Source organism: Phyllobates terribilis, unplaced genomic scaffold (genome assembly GCF_046119375.1).
Source record: "Phyllobates terribilis strain yellow unplaced genomic scaffold, ASM4611937v1 Scaffold_4__5_contigs__length_816908805, whole genome shotgun sequence".
In the NCBI taxonomy this organism is placed as follows: Eukaryota; Metazoa; Chordata; class Amphibia; order Anura; family Dendrobatidae; genus Phyllobates; species Phyllobates terribilis.
In genome coordinates, this window is record NW_027362764.1 from 562,837,390 (window position 1) to 562,851,392 (window position 14,003).

The window sequence follows — 14,003 nt, forward strand, 5'->3', positions numbered from 1 at the left end:
GGGTGCCCATAATACTGTATGGAGGACTATACTGTCCGGTCTGCACTGTGCGCTACGAGGATTCACCGGTTTCCGAGCTATTGTAGAATTTACAATAGATATCACTCATGTAATGTATGAAGTCAGTGAAATCTTTGGCACTGTACTATATAGATATTTCTCTGCTGTATCTTTGCATCATGAATCGTGGTATGTGTTACAGGGGCCCACAGACTTTCGCCCGGCGCCCACGAAAACCTGAAGGCGCCCCTGACCATACCCGCTGAATAAAAAAATATATTTTTAGGGTTGCCATTTTATGAGCTGCAAGTTTCCCAATTCGTCAGCGCAGATATACGAGGGCTTATTTTTTGGAGTGGCAAGCTGTTTTCTTTAGTGCCATTTTGTGGTAGATGCAACTTTTGAACCCTTTTTATTAAATTCTTTTTAAGGCAAAAGGAACACAAAAAACAATGATTCTATAATTACGTTTGTGTACAAACTTCACAATAAGGTGTAATTGTCGTGTTATCTTTATTCTGCGCTTTGATACAATCATGACAAATACAGTGCCTACAAGTAGTATTCAACCCCCTGCAGATTTAGCTGGTTGACACATGCGGAATTAACTTGGCATTGTGACATTTGTACTGTAGATCAGCCTGGAAGTGGGAAATGCACTGCAGCAAATTTTGTTTTTGTTTTTTTTTTTTAAACGTTAAAAGTTAATTCAGAGTGTCATTTATTATTCAACCCCTCAAACCACAAGAATTCTGTTTGGTCCCCCTAAAGTATTAAGAAGTAGTTCAGGCACCAAGAATAATGAGCTTCACATGTGTGGATTAAAGATCTCTTTTGCCAGCCTTTTCTGACTATTTAAGACCCTCCCCAAACTTGTGAACAGCACTCAGACATGGTCAACATGGGAAAGACAAAGGAGCATTCCAAGGCCATCAGAGACAAGATCGTGGAGGGTCACAAGGCTGGCAAGGGGTACAAAACCCTTTCCAAGGAGTTGGGCCTACCTGTCTCCACTGTTGGGAGCATCATCCGTAAGTGGAAGGCTTATGGAACTACTGTTAGCCTTCCACGGCCAGGACAGCCTTTGAAAGTGTCCTCCCGTGCCGAGGCCAGGCTTGTCCGAAGAGTCAAGGCTAACCCAAGGACAACAAGGAAGCAGCTCCGGGAAGATCTCATGGCAGTGGGGACATTGGTTTCAGTCAATACCATAAGTAGCGTACTCCACCGCAATGGACACCGTTCCAGACGAGCCCGTAAGGTACCTTTACTTTCAAAGCGTCATGTCAAGGCTCGTCTACAGTTTGCTCATGATCACTTGGAGGACTCTGAGACAGACTGGTACAAGGTTCTATGGTCTGATGAGACCAAGATCGAGATCTTTGGTGCCAACCACACACGTGACGTTTGGAGACTGGATAGCACTGCATACGACCCCAAGAATACCATCCCTACAGTCAAGCATGGTGGTGGCAGCATCATGCTGTGGGGCTGTTTCTCTGCCAAGGGGCCTGGCCATCTGGTCCGCATCCATGGGAAGATGGATAGCACGGCCTACCTGGAGATTTTGGCCAAGAACCTCCGCTCCTCCATCAAGGATCTTAAGATGGGTCGTAATTTCATCATCCAACAAGACAACGACCCAAAGCACACAGCCAAGAAAACCAAGGCCTGGTTCAAGAGGGAAAAAGTCAAGGTGTTGGAGTGGCCTAGTCAGTCTCCTGACCTTAACCCAATTGAAAACTTGTGGAAGGAGCTCAAGAATAAAGTCCACATGAGACACCCAAAGAACCTAGATAACTTGGAGAAGATCTGCATGGAGGAGTGGGCCAAGATAACTCTACAGACCTGTGCCGGCCTGATCAGGTCTTATAAAAGACGATTATTAGCTGTAATTGCAAACAAGGGTTATTCCACAAAATATTAAACATAGGGGTTCAATAATAATTGACCCACACTTTTATGTTTAAAATTTAATAAAATTCAACTGAGCAACATAACTTTTTGGTTTGTAAGATTTATGCTTCTGTTCATAAAACCTACTCTCGTTTGCAGTTTGAAGGCTCTAACTTATTTGCATCTTATCAAACCAGCTAAATCTGCAGGGGGTTGAATACTACTTGTAGGCACTGTATATAGGGTTTTATTTGTAAGATTTGCTATTTTTGCAGCACTAATGTATACATTAAAAAAAAATTAAAACAAAAAAGATTTTTCTTTTTCGTTACTATATTCTGATACCCATAACTTTCATATTTCTATGTAGATGGGGCTGTATGAGGGCTTGTATTTTTGCTGAACAAGCTGTACTTTCTACTGGTACCATTTAGTGTGAACATACAACTTTTTGACCCGTTTTATTTTTTTTTGGTGATGGGTATGAACAAAAAATAAAATAAGTCTAAAATTGTTTAATTTGATTTCCAACATGCAGTTTCTTATATATATGCGTGACAAGGGACCTCAATTCCGATATAATTACAGCATTACCCAAGTTATACTTTTTTTTTTTTTTTTTGAATGTTTTTCTATTTCACAAGAAAAATCACTTTTAGTCGTATTTACAATACCGGGCAAAGGGGAGACTGACAGGCAAAAATTACTTGAACTTCTCCCTAAAAAAGAAAAATATTGTATGTACCCCAAAATTATGTAAATACATAACACCAACTCGGTGGTCAATAAACAAGCCTTCAGACAAATCCATTGCCAGACAAAAATAAAAAAGCAAACTCAGAAAATGGCAACACAAACAATATTTTTGGTTTTTATTATTCACCATTAATATAAATAAAAAAAAAAAATCTTTCAAGTTTGGTATCGCTAAGCTTCTGTGATGTAGGACCCGGAGAAGCAGGCTCCAGCACACATAGTGCTGAGAGGAATTTAATGAACCCAGTTTACAGGGCCGGGTTTTACGAGCAGCTGAAAGAGTTGGGGGGGGGGAGAGACAGCTGCTCACTTACCTCCAGTCCAGGTCTTGGAAGGCTGATTTAAGACAGCGGCGCCTGTCTCAGTCTGTCTGTGTGTGTTGGGCAAGGTGAGCAGACCTTGCATGTGTTCCTTAGACTCTGCAGGAGGCAGAGGAAGGCACTTTGTTTAAAAGGCTGAGGAGGTGCTGCATGGACTTGTTATTTTGAGCTTTGCTCTGTTATTCCTTTTTTTGTGCCAGGAAAAGGCTGTTACTTTTGTTTCCTCACTGGTGTATGGACACTAAATAATCCACCAGCTTGTTTGAACCCGCGGACTGCATCACTGTGTGAACCTGTGCCTACCTCCAACGCGGCTCTGAGTACAAATCCCTACAATAAAATTTATACACATTATATTATATATTTCATGACTTTGAAAATTGTACATTCACACTGAAGGCATCAAAACTATGAACTAACACATGTGGAATTATATACTTAACAAAAAAGTGTGAAACAACTGAAAATATGTCTTATATTCTAGGTTCTTCAAAGTAGCCACCTTTTGCTTTGATGACTGCTTTGCACACTCTTGGCATTCTCTTGATGAGCTTCAAGAGGTAGTCACCAGCAATGGTCTTCCAACAATCTTGAAGGAGTTCCCAGAGATGCTTAGCACTTTTTGACCCTTTTGCCTTCACTCTGCGGTCCAGCTCACCCCAAACCATCTCGATTGGGTTCAGGTCTGGTGACTGTGGAGGCCAGGTCATCTGGCGTAGCACCCCATCACTCTCCTTCGTGGTCAAATAGCCCTTACACAGCCTGGAGGAGTGTTTGGGGTCCTGTTGAAAAATAAATGATGGTCCAACTAAACGCAAACCGGATGGAATAGCATGCCGCTGCAAGATGCTGTGGCAGTCATGCTGGTTCAGTATGCCTTCACTAAAAAAATGAGTAGTGCTTTTGTACTAAACCTCGGCCAGTGCCACCTCACTGCTACAATACTTCACGCTTGCAGCCCTGTATGCAAACACTGACCGAAGGGGTCCAAAAAAAAAAAAAAAATGGTGAAGAGCAAACTCCCTCCATAGATCTCACATGATCACCTTTGATCAACATACAAGGTTTATCATCCGAAGATCAGGATGGTGGCACAGCATCACTAGATAACCAATTCCTAGAATAAACTTTTAAGAACTGCCCTGTAGGACGGAGATGCTTAGAAAACAGTTCTAAATCCGAGAGCCTCAAGGTCAGCGCGCACTCCAATCAATGGAGTCAATCATATTCAGCAAACCTCATAGCTACAGGAAAGCAAATAGGAACACGCCAGAAATTCAGAGTTGAACTGTTGAAACTTTTCTGTGGCTACATTTCAGATCCTCTGAATTCTTCAGTTCGTTATGGCATCTACAAGGTGTTGGAATAAGCTAAAGTTTCTTAATGCCTCTAGTCTATGACAATATGATGGCATCATGAGGATGCTAAAGATTTGCTCTGCATTCGTAAGAACAACTCCCCTTGTTCCCGTTCCATCATATCACAGACTTTCTAGTGGAATGAGAGTGGGTGACTGCATAGAGAAGTAGAATACTTTTTCAGCATAAGAGCCTGTGTCAACTAACCACAGTGCCCTGGTGTTAGCCAACGGGACTGAACCCCAGCTGGGCTTTTCTACTGCTTCCCATCACCTTCAAAGTTCAACTTGGTGCATACGCCATTGTACTGGATGGTTACTGAAGCAAGGGTCACCTTATGGTCAACTTGAGCTAGTCTGACATGTCTACCTGGATCTCAGGGTGTTCCGCAGACTTGATGAATCAGAGTTATGGTTTTCCCCACTTTTTGTAAACCCTATAGAAGGGCTGAGTGTAAAATATCCCAGATTGCCAATGGTTATTGAGCTGCTCACATCACCAGAATGTTGGAGAGCTCTTTTCCAGTGGCTCATATAATTTAGGATCTGTGACAGATGTACTGCGGTTTCCATCAAACAAAAACTTTGACAAAACCAGATCTGTCGCATGACAAACACCATTGTCGGCGTCCAACAAACCAAAAATGTCTTATAGTTACGTCTACAGAATAGAGGGGGGAAAAAAAAAAAAACCTCATGAAGGTGATACAAATAGTCATATCATTTACACAGAATGTGGCCATTACTCTCCCAGATGATAAACGCAATCACTACAGCCAGGGATGATTTAATTATTAGATGATCTGTTTCTCATGACATTCTTTCTGAATTAGTGCAGGATGTTATTCTATTTCATGATCATTATGGAGGTTTCCTCATGAATTTCATGTGACTCCACAAAACTACACGAACACCAAATAAAAGTTTAAACTTTACTATTTGCCTAGGAGATGAAAAACTAAAGGGAATGTGACATCAGAAAGGCATTTAAACTACCTTCAGCATATGCTTTTAATCAATAACCTGAACAAGGGCTCAGGGATGCTATAGTATTTCAAGAGTTTCCGAAAAGTGCATCTAGTGGAGACAAGGTGATGACCAGCTCTGTTCTTTGGTAGAGTGGTGGAGCAGGGCAATCTGGCTACGACATACCCAGTAGGCACAAATTTTACCTCCCCTGACAACCCAAGGGTTGTGTTCTGCTGCACACTGCCTAATAAGAGGCAACACCTTTCAAAATTGGGATTGCAGTGTCCATGGTGCTCCCAGCAGCCCTTGCAGACTAGCGGTGACCGGCATTTCACATGCAGTTTTCTTTGAATGGTCATCCATGTAATACAATGACGGCTCAAGTTCACTAAATGAGATGTTAGTACACAGTGGCTTTGCATTATGGTCCATAAAGGGGTGACATAATAGGCCATTTGAAGGCTGTTTTCATGACAACCCCTTTAATTCACTGACACAGCACTAAGTCATGAAAGCATAAACTTGTGGACAGATGCATGAGAGATGAAACATAGCTACTGGACGTAGAAACGGAGACATCGTGACCAGTCATGCACTAAAAAGAAAATGCATGTCAGACCCAAAGGTGATGCTTCCCTGCTGTTTTTCAGATCTGCTACAATACAGCAGAGCTGCGATTTATTCAATGCCTTTGAACCAACCTAGGCCCATTAAGAAAGTTAGTAAAAGTAAAAACCACACCATACTTACCAGACTAGTGCTGGAGCTCCGTTCTCCTGCTGGAATCCCTCATCAGGCTCCTGGCTTCCTCTTCCATCGGGGGGCTGTCATGTGACTTTTGATCGGCTGCAGCAGTAAAGTGATGCTCGCTGCCGGAAGAGGAGGCCAAGAGCCTTTCGGGAAATGAAGGCAGTAGAACGAAGGTAAGGAGTGATCCTGTAGAAGAGAATGGATTTTCCTCCCACTTTTGAAGCACACTGGGATCATTGAAGAGAGTTTATTTTAGCAGCTAATGTTGGTAGGGAGAACGTAGTAGACTGGATCAATGACATTACCGACACCCATAGTATCATACGTATTCTATGGACTTATGATCAGGTCTTTCTAGTTCCAATAAAAAAATAAAAATTTTACCAGGAAAAAAAATAAAAAATAGCACTGCAGAAGCTTTTTTTTCGGTTGTGTCAATTTCTTAAGGGGATTCTAACTTCAATATGTAGAGAGCTTAAAAATGGGTTTTATTGTCAGAAGCTACGTCAGCAAGTGACAAGTAAATAAAAAAAAAAAAAGAAAAAGTCAGTGCAGCGTTTTTTTTTTCTGATAAAACAACAGATTCCTTGGTGGATCCAGACAGACCTCACTATTACTCCATAGAATAGGTGGGGCACTGAGGGTGTCAGTAGTGTTATGGATCTGTCATTGGGTCATGGTCTCTCCTTCCTACTACTTTCTGTCTTCCCACATTGGCTACTAATGTGGAAACATAAGTCAACCATGTGTTTCCAAGAAAGTTACTGCACGGAGGGCTGATTTCATTACAGGATGGAAAGAATGGTTATAAAATGACGATTAGTAAACCACTGGTGAGAAAAACATAAAACAGGTCATTTATACATCGAAGCAAATGGACGTTTAGGCAGAACAATGAGACTCTCAGAAACTTTTGATTAACAAATGTATCTGTTACGTTAACAGATCTTTGCCACTGTCCTGTCAACAACAAAAAATAAAATATACCTGAAACAGTCACTGTGGCCCCAGGATCAATAGTGCCACTGTTTGGCCTTACACAGTAGCGTCGTGGTGCTGTAGTTTTAACTTTGAAACATACTTTCTTCTCAGATGGATTTCGCAGTTTGAGGTTTGTGGTGACAACATCTGTAAATGGACCTAAAGATATAAAAAGCACAAAGATTAAAATACCATGGAGAAAATCCTTGCCAAAAAAAAAAAAACTCAAAATGTGAGACAGGGCATATGAATTTAGCCCAGATGAAGGTAGATTTCTTGAATCAAACTACATCAGGCGGTTTAAAGACTGGCGAATGAAACCTCTGTCTTCAAAAAGACCCCAATACTTCTTGTGTGTATGTGCATGCTGATGCAGGTGGGGGGGGGGGGGATTATTACTTTCCTTAAAGAAGCACTCTTTTATGAAGTTTTTTTTATTAAGTCTGAGTATGCTGTGCAGTGTGTTTGTGCGTTCATATACTCACCATCGCCACCTTCTCTGGTATTCAGCTCTGTTCTGCTCCTCTTCTCAGTGGCGTCACCGTTCTTCAGTCTCCCGGTCATGCTGCGCTGTGTATGACCCAGAAGTGGCTTTTACAATGTAAGTCTATGGAGCGTCAAAAAGAAACTTCATCGAATTGCATTATACCAGTCACTTCGGGCTCACACAGAGCACACAGTGAGCCGGATAGTCTGATGAGTGATGAGGTCACTGAGAAGAGGAGCAGAATAGTGCTGGATACTGGAGCAGAGCGCAGTAGGCGAGTATATTAACATACACCACACTACATACACAAACACACATACACAGATTTCGTAAAAAAAATAAATAATCTTCATGCAAGTGCTCCGTTAAATGACTACATTGACATTATGCCAGCAGAAAAAAAAATGAATAATACATGAATTTGATAACAGTTAATCAGTGGAGAAAGGGTTTAATATGGTACCAGCTTAGTATGTGGCTGATGTTACTGGGTAAAAGAACAGAGCAGCACTTTTCCTTTTCTCCCAGTGAGCTGATCCTGGCTATTTTAAAAGCAAAGCCTATGTACAGCAGAAGTATCGTAGAATCAATGAGTTTGAATATGAACAGACCATAGACCATCCCTGTCCCATTTTTTAGCGTGAAAATAACATTAAAGATGAACCAAATTGACCAAGTGAAATCCACAAGTAGTGAAATTGCTGCTGAAATCGTATCCACATATATCTGCAGGGAAATCCACAGCACCACATCCGTACCAAATTCTACAAATTTTGTTGCAGACTATCTTGTGGTTCTATGGTATATGCAGATTTTTTTTTTTTCCTTCAAGGATTTTGCATTGAACCTGCAGGTTATTTTCATAGAGACTGTAATGCCCAGACTAACTGGGTGTCTCCCAACCCGAATTTACAGCCTCAAATACATGAGGCAGCTGAAGCTGCAAGTTTGGGTTGGGAAACCTGTGGTTAGTCCGGACATTATGGCTCATGACAGTGAAATATGGCTGTCTGAACCCTGCATAAGGGCCATTTAGAAACAATATTGCCTTTTTAACCAGGGCTGTGGAGTCTGTAAGCCAAACCCCCGACTCCATCATACATGGCTCATGTTTAAGTGATAAATTTACTGTAGTATAGATTCATCTCAGCTAAAAGTCTAGACCCTTAAATCAGGAATAGGACAGACATTTATAGGACATTTCATAACTTTCCCAAATTCAAAGAAAAAATATTCCCCACAAACTGCATAGAACTACTGTACCCAATTTATTATATATTTTAGGAGTCGGTCCACTTTATACAGACTCCGACTCCACAGCCCTATTTTTAACGAGCACTGTTACACATTTATGGGCCCGTCCACAACCCAACAGAAACCGTACATGAAAGAACGGTAGATTTGTCCCGAGATAATCAGATTTGCACAGAGTAGAACATGCTATCAATGATGACTTTTATTCTAGCGTTACGGTTCGATCACTCCCCGAAAAATCGTTTTCCTCATTTGCTGAGTGATCGACAGCGTGCTTACACCGGATGATAATTGAGAACAAGTGTTCTTATCAACCCCTCCAAATGGATTTGACCAACGAGCGTCATAACATGACAAGAGAATTTAACAACATGCAGCTCAAGTCAAATCCTACTAAAATATCCATGCGGGTGAGATTTGTTGAAAGCTCACCCACATGAACACTACTGCAGACGTTCTGCCACAAATCTAGACATGAAATCCACAAAATCTCTTCTAGATATGAATGTAGCTTAAAATTACAAAAAGTCTACTAACAGACAGCTTAGGTTACGCTCATATCATGGGCTTCACCAGTACCACAAGAAAATGCATCAATGTTGTACAACATTTATTAAAGGGAGTCTGTCAGCCCCAAAAAGTACTCTCAACTACCTAAATATTAGGGAGCATAATCAGCAGTATAGATTTTAGTGACAGATAAACTGATTTCACATCCAGAGTGAGCACTGCCTGAACTTATCCCACGATTCTGCTCATGCGCCCTGACACTGGAGAAGCCCACTAGCACACACTGTCAGGACAGGTGCTCTGAGCCCCGGCTCCTGTCTGCGACCACCCATTGCTTCAATTCAGAGAGGCGCCAGAACTGACACTGTGTGCCGCTGGGCTCATCCAGTGTCTGGTACATGAATGGAGTCCTGGGAAGCAAGTGCTGTCATTCCAGATCAGGGATAGCACTTATAAAGTAAATTTGAGTGTATAATAGTACACAAAAGCCATACAAGGGGGCATCAATGCACCATCTTTTGCAAATGAGATTAAAGTAAATTTTTCTGCCACTAAAATGTATTCAGAAGAATGACTTCTAGGGGCTAAATCACCTATATAAATGTTTAAATAGTTTACTTTGCATTTTGAGGGAGTCCGATGCCTTTTAAACAGAACTATATTGGTAACACCAAAAAGTAACATTATGTAAGTGGTTCCAATGCGGCCACTTATACCGTCAAATCTCCTGCACTTGACCTGAAAGAGTAATATGATGCAGTTCCCCTTTATGTGAACTGAAATAGTGAAACTGGTACAAAGGAATGTAGATTAAGTGGAATTAAACCTTTACCAGGAATCTCAGATTAACAGATTTGAGCATACTTCCAATACAGAGCAGAGATTTGAAAATAGGATTATCTTTCTGCAATAATGAATAAAGTGAAAGTCGTTACAAATATTAATGAGGATCCCTTTATTTATACATATTACATAACACTAGAGTCCTGTACTATGAGAAATACCTGCAGTGTGGGGGCTGAGGATTCCCTGGTTATAGTATGTTACCAGGTCATGATCACTGAAGGTTGACAGACATTTAACACCTGGATACACCATAATGTATAAGAAGGGAATATCCCTTTAAATACAACTTATCTGACCCGTTGACAGATCCATGGCCTCCAAAATGGCTGCAACTTCAAATCTCTAGTTAAATATAGAGCCCCCCCCCCAAAAAAAACACAGAAAAATAATCAGCAGTATTTACCTGCTCAGATCTTCAGACCAAAATGCATTATCAAGGTGCAGCAAACCCATATAAAGATGGCGGCTACACAGGTGCAAAATACTGATGAGACAACCACTCACAACCTACCATTTCATGGAGGGGATGACTGCTTAGCACTTGAATTCCTACACAAAAAGGCTTGTATAGGGCGCTGTTCACACTTGGGTAGTGCACAGTAATAGTAAGCTCGTAACCTGCGTCAAGGGTCCTCATGCTTACGAGTCCCTACACCACATACAAAAGCAAAGCCACAATAAGTGTGAACAGCGCCCTGTAAGAGTCTTTTTGTGTGCAATTCAAATGCTAAGCAGTCACCCCTCCATGAATGGTAGGATGTGAGTGATTGTCTCATCAGTATTTTGCACCTGTGTAGCAGCCATCTTTATATGGGTTTGCTGCATTTTGGTCTGAAGTACTGAGCAGGTAAATACTGCTGATTATTTCGCGGTGTTTTTTTTCTTGAATTTTGGGGGAATTTTAATTCTTCTTATTCTGGCTTTGCTTTTTGTTATTAAATATAGAGCCCCTCAAAGAGAACACAGCTTACTTGAGCAAGTGAGGGTTATGTCCTTACTATAAAGTAAAGTACATTTCGTCAACGTATTACTGATAAAGAGTTACAGGATGGTGAAGACTAGGCTTCAGCCACATCATTTATTGTGTACGTGTGCATCATATACAAATGCTTAGCATAGCCATCAGTCCCCCATTCAGTTGATAAATCATAAAAAGTTATCTTCCTTCTATTGTTTAGAAAAGTGTAATTTCCTTTTTCTACACTGAGGTATCCAGTTCAAAAGCACATAGTATAAAAGTTTTTGTTTCACATGGAATCCTATGTATGACAAATCACTATTTGTCTATAAAGTGGCATAGATCGGTGCCGTATGCTGGAGGTACGAGTCAGGAAACCCTCCATATGCATACTTCCGAAAGAAGGCTTGAGCAGTCTGAACAAAGCCTTAGAAAGGGAGTAAAAAAACAGCAGACATAACAGATCAGCACAATCAGAGTACAAAGGTTCTGTTATCTCAGCAGGTAGTTCCTGTAACGGCTTCATAAGAAAACAAGTACATGTATTCATATTGTCTCTATATATAACCCAGAACACACCTAGCTTCTTGGCAATGGCAACCAAATCATAGCTGCACTACAGAGAACAAAAAATATGAATCTGTGTAGACCACTATAACAGAATTCAAAATCACACAATTATATTTAACCACAAAGTTTTCTTAAATTTGTTTTCCTACTTAAAAGGGGTGGTCCAGGATAATGATATCGATGACCTGTCCTTAGGATAAGTGATCAATATCTGTTAGATGAGGTCCAACACCCCTATTATCAGCTGTTACCGGCTCCAGCAGTGGCTGGAGGTAAAGTACAGAGCTGAAGGGTACGGCCCCATACACCGCTCCTACTGAAGAGTACACCCAGCAGCGGAGAGTATACAATGTATGGAGCTCCGCTGTTCAGTACCGCACACATCCGACTGCTGCCAGAACTAGTGCCAGGTGTCAAATCTCTACTGAGCTACGGAGCGAGAGTCCGAAATTCTGTGTGAATGGAGTAATACGGCAGATGATGGACCTCAGCTCAATTCATTTCTATGGTACTGATACAATGAATGTCTTAGCCAGTCCCATAGAAGTAAATAGGTAGACAATTATATATTGCGGGAAAACGCTTCTAAGAATTATCCATGTCCTGTGTATGAAACAGTCACAGAAATATCTCCCCCAACTTGCACATGGGAACATCCCCTTATAATAGCACAGGGAAGAGATATTAGCAGAAAAATGACGACTTCAGAAACCAGTAACTACAGATCGTCACAAGGTATGAAAACACCATGGGGCCGACTCATTAAAGCCAAATTCAAGGGTGTAAAATTCTTGGTGTTTTTAAACCTGTCCCAGCCAACTTTTAGAAAATGGATGGAGATTAGCTGGGAGCGAGCGTGATTTCAGCTCCAAGGGGCCTTGACAAAGGCTCTTTGGAGCTGGAGCGTTGTTTTATGCACACATGGCAAATTAAAAGTTTGTTCACTTTTTGATATTCCTGTAGTGTACTGCCTGATTTTTTGTACTTTTATTACTAGGCTACTTAGATGCCAGCCTGCAGGTTACAGTAATCATCTGCATTTTGTTTTAGCTTGTGTTGCCTCATCTTGTTTTTTATATACTGGTATGTTTATTTATCTCCATATCTAGCGGTTGTGCACGGTACAAGATTATAGAAATTACTCAAATGCACAACTCTTGAATTTAGCATGAAGAATGCCAGTCTTAAAGCACCACTCTAGCAGGTTTTATTTCTGCGCTGAAGTGGCACTTTAAATCTAAGCCTCTGCCCCCAGACATATACTTTCCCTCCAGCGTCTTCACTGTTTTTCGTCACCGCTCCGGTCCCAAGGCACCATCTTGTACCCGTAACTTCTGACTTGCCGGAAGTTAGAAGCTACGTTACACACACTCCATACAAGTCTATGAGAGCCAGAATGAGGCTCTCAGACTTGTATTGAAAAGTGACCCCCGCACCTCTCCATGGAACACTGGAGCTGCAGACAGGTCACTTTTCGCTGGAGACAGATGGGAGAGGTGCTGGAAAACGATGAAGGTGGAGGCAGGAGAGTATGAGACACGTACAAGGAAATTATATTTAAAGCACCACTCCAGCGGTGAAATACAAAACCGCTGGAGTGGTGATTTAATGAATCAGTATAGTGTATCTGGCACATTGTGAAAATGCTACTCATTACTTTACAATCATTGGGCTCCTTAATGCACTTTTGTACTAAAATATAATATTTTGTAGAAAATGTATAAAAAAATATTTTTGTGGTTAAAATTCTGACCCAAACACAACCTTAGGGGCACGTTCCCCCAGGCCATATATGCATGGGATTTTCCCGCAGCAGAATTGTAAGATTAAAATCCAAGGCATAATACAGCAGAAGAAATATGAATGAGATTTCTCAAAAGATTATTGACACATGATGTAACAATCAGCAGCATAAACTGGCCAGAACTGCAGATTACACTCCACAAAAAAAGCAGAAGTGCATCTGTATTTCCCCAGGGGTTTCGCTGCTGCTAGTTCCATGGGAATAAACCTTACATGTGCAACATTTCCTAACAATAAAAGCCTAGGACATGCAGAGTTCATTCCTGAAAGTTAAAGGGGCTAACTGGGATTTTCCTTATTTTTTCTTACGGAGCTAAGAACTTACAGGCAGGTGGTTGCTAACTACCTGCCTGGGGCAGATTTGTGCCAGCTCAGAGCTGTCACAGACCTTTCATACTTCAATTGACTTCACCTCAACAGAGCAGTTCTTACACTCTTCCGGTTTGCTTTATCGATGGGGCATCATTGCAGACGTCATGCTGATTGGCAGCAGTTTTGCAGCGAGGAGCCAGCTGTCAGTCAGCATGACATCAGCTGTAACGCACCATC

At 41.3% G+C, this 14,003-nt stretch overlaps 1 protein-coding gene across 1 annotated transcript in view; it reads right to left on the reverse strand.

Annotated features, from left to right (window-relative positions):
• The window catches only part of VAPA (VAMP associated protein A), a 40,842-nt gene that overhangs the window by 15,614 nt on the left and 11,225 nt on the right, over positions 1 to 14,003 (reverse strand). The window contains exon 2 of the mRNA XM_073679035.1: positions 7,033 to 7,185. Within this exon, the coding sequence (XP_073535136.1) occupies positions 7,033 to 7,185 (153 nt within the window). The remainder of the gene's footprint in view (positions 1 to 7,032; positions 7,186 to 14,003) is intronic.